This window comes from Chroicocephalus ridibundus, chromosome 17 (assembly GCF_963924245.1).
Source record: "Chroicocephalus ridibundus chromosome 17, bChrRid1.1, whole genome shotgun sequence".
NCBI lineage: Eukaryota > Metazoa > Chordata > Aves > Charadriiformes > Laridae > Chroicocephalus > Chroicocephalus ridibundus.
The window spans coordinates 3442040-3448039 of record NC_086300.1 but is presented as its reverse complement, the minus strand read 5'-3'; the positions used below and the strand labels follow the sequence as shown (position 1 = coordinate 3448039).

The following is a 6000-nucleotide window of genomic DNA, read 5'->3' as shown; positions in this document are numbered from 1 at the left end:
TAGCTGTCTGATAGGAAAAGATTTAACACCTTTTCCATTACAAAATACTGCTTTTGCAGCCGTCACCCAGTTTTCTTCAACAAGAAAAATAACTGAAATCACCATCCTGCACTTTCAGAAAAAGTTAAATACCGGCAGGACTTTCCTCAATATAAGCAGCGACAACAGAGCAAAAAAACTCAGTGTAAAATTCTCTTCTATAACAGGCATAGGAATGCAGTTTTTAAAATTAATAATTTATTTCAGTAAATTTGATTTCTAAATAGCTAATGTAAATTTTGAATAAATTAATGAATGAAGAGTCCCTTGGCAGCTGCTGGTCTTACAAATCATTGTCTGTGATCACAGGAGGAAGACAAACACTGAAATACTGAATTTTACCACACAGAAGACTGAAGGAGACAGACAACCAAGGCGGAGCCTTCATTAACGCCTATTACTAGCGATATATTGCCAGATTAATAGAAGCTATGAGATATTGTATTATTCAACAAAATATCCAACAAAGAGCCACCCACATAAAATTATAGTGCACGCTTTGTGTGAATCAACACGGACATACTTGAAGAGAATGGTAATGCATTATACTTACCTCAGACAAAATTCCCTTAGCACATCACTTTCGGCATGAGCACTAAGGCTGGCAACCTCCATGGGAAGCTGGACTGCCTTCCAGGTGACACCCACCCAACAAGGTATAAATAGCCACCAGCGAGGACGAAGGCTGCACTCTGATCTTCTGTATCAAGCTGAGCAGCGGGCTTTGCTTTTGGGGCTGGATTTCTGATCACTTCAACCATGAGCTGCAGCATCAAGAGAACATCTACCACCTCTTACAGGAGCGGTGGAGGTGGCGGCGGCTGCGGTGGCAGTAGCAGCAGGAGTTCCTCCGTCTCCTGCCGGCGATACGCCTCCTCTGTGACAGGCGGTGGAAGCTATGGGGGGGGAGCATGCGGCATTGCCTACGGAGGGGGCATGAGCGCTGGCAGCCTTGCTGGTGGCTTTGGCGGAGGCTTGGGAGGAGGCTTTGGTGGAGGCCTAGGAGGAGGCTTTGGTGGTGGTTTTGCAGGAGGCTTTTGTGCTGGGGGGGACACCCTTCTGAGCGGCAATGAGAAGGTCACCATGCAGAACCTCAATGATCGCCTGGCTACTTACCTGGACAAGGTGCGAAGGCTGGAAGAAGAAAATACTCAGCTGGAGCAGTACATCCGGGAGTGGTACAGGAAACAAGCTCCCAGTGTTTCCAAGGACTACACCTCCTACTACCAGACCATCGAACAACTCCAAAATCAGGTAGGATAGTCCCGACTAACGTGGCTCCATCTCCACACGCTAGTCCCACTTGTAAGGACGTCTTCCTTCCCTCTGCCACTGGCTCTAAAGGGGTGGGAGGGAGCTGCTGGACGGCCTTGCTGGTGGTACCGCCGGCAGAAACCTGCTGAGCTGCGCCTCCCAGCTCTGGGGTAAGCAAACCCCACCACCATGCCACAAGCGAAAGGCATGTGCTCTGGGGGCACAGCCCGAGGCATCAAGGAGTGCTCCACCAGGCCCAAACATGCTGGCGCACGTAACTGAGATCCCACGTTCTACAGGTGGCTCCAAACCAGGCGTGTGTGGTTTCCAGTGCTTCCCTCTGCTCCCACCCAGTTCAGCTGGATGGAGCGCTAAGCCACAGCACCTGGACTGCAAGACCTGAAGGCCCTTTATCTCTGCACACTCCTACACAGACCAGAGGGAAGGACCAAGGCCTTCCCTTGCAATCAGCTTAAATTGGTACCAAAAAAAAATAGAGTCAACATACGGTGAAGAAGCACTTTGCAGGAAAAGGGATGAATACATTCCTTGGGACACATGAAGAACTCTCTAACTTGCAAAAGAGAAGCAAAGAGTAGGGATTTGGGAGGATGGTCTGTCCTAGCCCGGGTTTCCTTGAAAAGTAAATTTGGAGTGTTGCCCTCTCATATAGCCCCTGCATTACTGCAGGAAACAATTCCAAGACTTGCAACAACGCCCCACCAAAGCTTTGGGTCTTCTTTCTGCTTGTCCTGCATGTCTTGAACACAGAAAGACTCCTCCCCAACTTCCCCTTTTGCAGATCATTTCTGCCACTGTGGACAATAACAGACTGCTTCTGGACATCGATAACAGCAAGATGACCGCTGATGACTTCCGAATGAAGTGAGTACCTCTCTGTGAATCTTACATGTCTTTCAAACCCGGCTCATAATCTCAGGAGACAAGGCAGCACTGCCCCGAGTGGTGTTACTGAGTCTTCATGTTTTATTGTGATACAGACCTTGGAAAGATGTGTGCTATTGACTGTCATCATCTCATTTCCCCATTTCTCTGTCCCTGTTGTCTGTGGTGAAGGTATGAGAATGAGCTGGTCATCCGTCAGACTGTGGAGGCTGATATTAATGGCTTGAGAAATCTCCTGGATGACCTGACTCTGGTTAGATCTTCACTGGAATCCGAGCTAGAGTCCTTGAAGGATGAGCTGATTGCTCTTAAGAGAAACCATGAGGAGGTATGATCCAATGATAAATAGCGTGTCCAAGACACAGTCCCTTGATTCTTCAGGGTTCCCAAAGTTACAGATCAAATCAGTTCAGCCTTATGTCATGTGACTGTCATTCCTTTGAGCCTTGACACTGCTTTGCCCACCGCCCCCAACACAAGAAATGACCTGTGCTCTTTGCTCCTCTCCTCGGCCTCTCTGCAGGAAATGAGGCAGCTGCAGGCTCAAACTGGTGGTGACGTGAGCGTGGAGGTCAATGCTGCCCCTGGCGAAGACTTGACAAAGATACTGAACGACCTGAGAAACGAATACGAGCAGATCATCGAGAAGAACCGCAGAGAGGTTGAGCAGTGGTATGAAGTCAAGGTACGTTGCGATGCACAAAGTGCAGTCTCCTTCTGTGGGAAAGCCCAGACACCCTGGGACGGGCCACGCAAAGCCTCTGGCTAAAGGGGGAGGCTGCTCACTGGCACCTCGCTTGCACGGCTGGGGAATGGGCAGGAAAGAGCTGCTGGGAAAGACCGCAGCGGCAGAGGGGGAGCAGGCCAGGTCTGGTGCACAAAGGTGGGTGGAACAGCACGATCTACCGAGCAATGACCAGGCTGTCCTCAATGGGGACAGGATGAAGGGGAGAGGCTCCCTGGCTATCTTAGTTCGCTGTCAGCAAATCTGCTCCCTGAGGGGATTTTCTCACTCAGAAAGTGTGTCTGGGGTTTGACTCCTGCAGATTGAAGAAGTCAATCGGCAGGTCACTTCCAGCAGCCAGGACATCCAGACCAGCAGCCACCAGCTCACCGAACTGAGACGCGAAACGCAGAACCTGGAGATCGAACTGCAGGCGCAGATCAGCACGGTACGTGGGGCAGGATCGCCGAGGGCCCTTCCCCCCTCAGGACGGGCAGGGACGGGTAGAGCTCTGGTCCTAAACTCCTGCATTTCCAATTCCACTTTCAGAAAAACTCTCTGGAAAACTCCTTGGCAGAGACCGAATCTCGCTATGGCTGCCTGCTGCAACAAATCCAAGGGCAGATTAACTCTGTAGAGGAGGAGTTGGCCAGCATCCGCTGCGAGATGGAGAGTCAGAACCAGGAGTACAAGATGCTCCTGGGCATCAAGACCCGCCTGGAGCAGGAGATTGCTCAGTACCGGGCACTGCTGCAGGAGGGACAGCAAGACATTGTGTATGTATTCCGTATTATAGCAAGGGAATAAAAAGACATCCCTGTGTACTTAACTGCTAATAGAGACTTCTTGTCTATGGAACTACATCAACATCTTTTTTGACTGAATATTCAGTGGTTAGCAATTTTTTGGTCAATTAATTACTCTCCTGTTACAGTGCCTCCCAAGCAGCTTTTCAAGGAGGTGGAAAATCTACTCAATCATATTCCTACTCTCATTCCCAGTGTGGTGACATGACAGGTAAGACAACACTTGTAAGGCTGTGTTTATTAGTGGGTTACATCTACCCCAATGAGTAAAATATATTTGATCAGAAAAAAGTTTTGTATTTTGGGCTGGGCAAGATTCCCAGATCCAGTACCCCACAAGTGAGAGAACCTCATTGACTCTGTCATGGAGGAAACAGGGGTTAAAATACAGGAAGTGTCGCCCTTTCTTCTACCTAAATGTAAACCACAGATTATAAAATTTACAGGATGGGATATACTTTTTTGTTCATTGGAATAAAGAAAATACAGTTCTGAGAAAGTGCCTACGGTATTGCTGGGCTTGGAGCCTCTGAGCTTCTCTTGCTAACACAGCACGTTAGGTAAAAGAATTCAGTTCAGCAGGAAAGCTCAGGTTCCCCTTAAGGCAATGATTTGCTCTGTCTTTACACAGGACAGTCAAGAGTGTGCTAGAGCAACAGCAGTGACGCTGGCACCCTCCGACTAAGAGGCATTGAACATGGACAATGAGACTGAACCAAGCACTTCTGCAGCACCACTGATGAAACCGGAACAACGTGGAAGGAGCACCTGGTCCCCTGCCCCATCGCCCCTTCTCCCATTCTACAACACTTCTCTTACTCAACTTGTCTTTGTCAACGGGTTCTTTGTTCAAGGGCTTCAACTCTGCAGATAACACTGCCTCTAATAAAACTTTACTTCTGCAATGCAAATAAAAACAATGTGTCTGAGACATTTAATTTAACAAACTTTGAATGTGTATGATGTGAGTGAAAGGAGAAAGGAAATACCAATAATGGGTGGCTCTCTGAAGATTATTTAATTAACTGTTAATGTACTAAACTGTGCTCAATGCCGCTAGTATGACTCTTATGAGTCCAATCTTTGGCTTAGGTCACGTCATCACAGCTACAGCTCCTGTGGGAAGAGGTGACTCAGTATAGGTGTTCCAGAACCTATGGGTTTCCTGACATCACATATTTCTACACCCTTGACTATGCAGAGAATTACGTGTTGCTAACTTCTGTTAGGAAATACAGCCAACAAGACAATGTGCCTGTTTCCTTCAGTGTCACGCACCAAAAACATTCCTATGTTTTATGATAGAAATTTCAATATAAATACCAATATAATACCAAGAACCCAGATTTTGTCAGTACACTCAACTGGCTGATATTATGCCTTAAGAGGAATGAGACACACGTTTCATTCACTGAAAGTATTTCCTATACTCTATTTTTCTGCTTAAGAAGATAAAATACGCAATGAAATTGGAGATGAGAGGACAATAGTAAATTAGAACAGCTATTTTATACATATTTTGCTTTCTGATGATGACAGTGAAGCCCCTTTTTGATCGATAACGGTGTGCATCAGATGCACAAAATCAGCCGGGTTCAATTATAAGCGCCTGCTGTTCCCTCCTTCCCCTGTCAAATCTGGTCTCTGGTATTTGCTGTTTCATCTAAGACTGAGGTATTGTTCTGTTAAGGTAAGGAAATGAAAGGTTTTCTCATCATAAACAACTCACGAGAGTATTATTTAGGTTAGGTCTTCTCTCAGCAATCATGTGTCTTGGCTCTGCCACCGCAATATCGTAACTGCTGTCTGCAGTAAGTATCCACAAAGAAGAAATACTTCCTATTCATGTTGAAAAACTGGGTTTCCAGACTGAACTTTTCCGGTCCATCATCAGGAATTTGTATGAACAAAAGCCCATCTCCAAAGGAAAAAAGCTCATTTCAGGTTTTAACAGCATAGAAAGTGACATAAAGCAAATGCAAACATGACTTTCCTCTCCAAAGGCTGCCAGAATTCATACACATCTCAGCTGTGCTTAACATAGCCAAAAAAGCTTAAGAAGGCATCTTTTTTGAGGCAGGATTATGGAAACTCAAACTACAGTTAGTGTACATAAATAAGCGCTGGAAGATAATTTTGCTTCCTTCTAATCCTCCAGAAGCACAGAGAAGTATCAGAATGATCAAAAATAGTGTCTTCCACATGCAGAGAACGCAAGGGAAGAGCAGAGTTGCAGTACGTCTTCCCCATTTCTGAACTAATTTGTAAAAG

The 6000-nt window shown here is 46.5% G+C and overlaps 1 protein-coding gene across 1 annotated transcript; it reads left to right on the top strand.

The window, feature by feature from the left end:
- Window positions 1-677: 677 nt before the first annotated feature.
- On the top strand, window positions 678-4380 carry LOC134524646 (keratin, type I cytoskeletal 16-like). Its single transcript, XM_063354839.1, has 8 exons — window positions 678-1293; window positions 2096-2178; window positions 2371-2527; window positions 2723-2884; window positions 3246-3371; window positions 3473-3699; window positions 3858-3940; window positions 4361-4380. The coding sequence occupies exons 1-8, from the start codon at window positions 799-801 to the stop codon at window positions 4378-4380; spliced, it is 1353 nt and encodes a 450-aa protein (XP_063210909.1). The 5' UTR covers window positions 678-798.
- The last annotated feature ends 1620 nt before the right edge of the window (window positions 4381-6000 follow it).

What these genes read in the sequence shown, in the direction of transcription:
- LOC134524646 (XM_063354839.1), top strand. Translation starts at nt 799, where the DNA reads ATGAGCTGCAGCATCAAGAGAACATCTACCACCTCTTACAGGAGCGGT. An exon ending in AGCAGTGGTATGAAGTCAAG is followed by an intron (nt 2,885 to 3,245) that starts GTACGTTGCGAT and finishes TGACTCCTGCAG; the next exon opens with ATTGAAGAAGTCAATCGGCA. An exon ending in CCAGTGTGGTGACATGACAG is followed by an intron (nt 3,941 to 4,360) that starts GTAAGACAACAC and finishes GTCTTTACACAG; the next exon opens with GACAGTCAAGAGTGTGCTAG.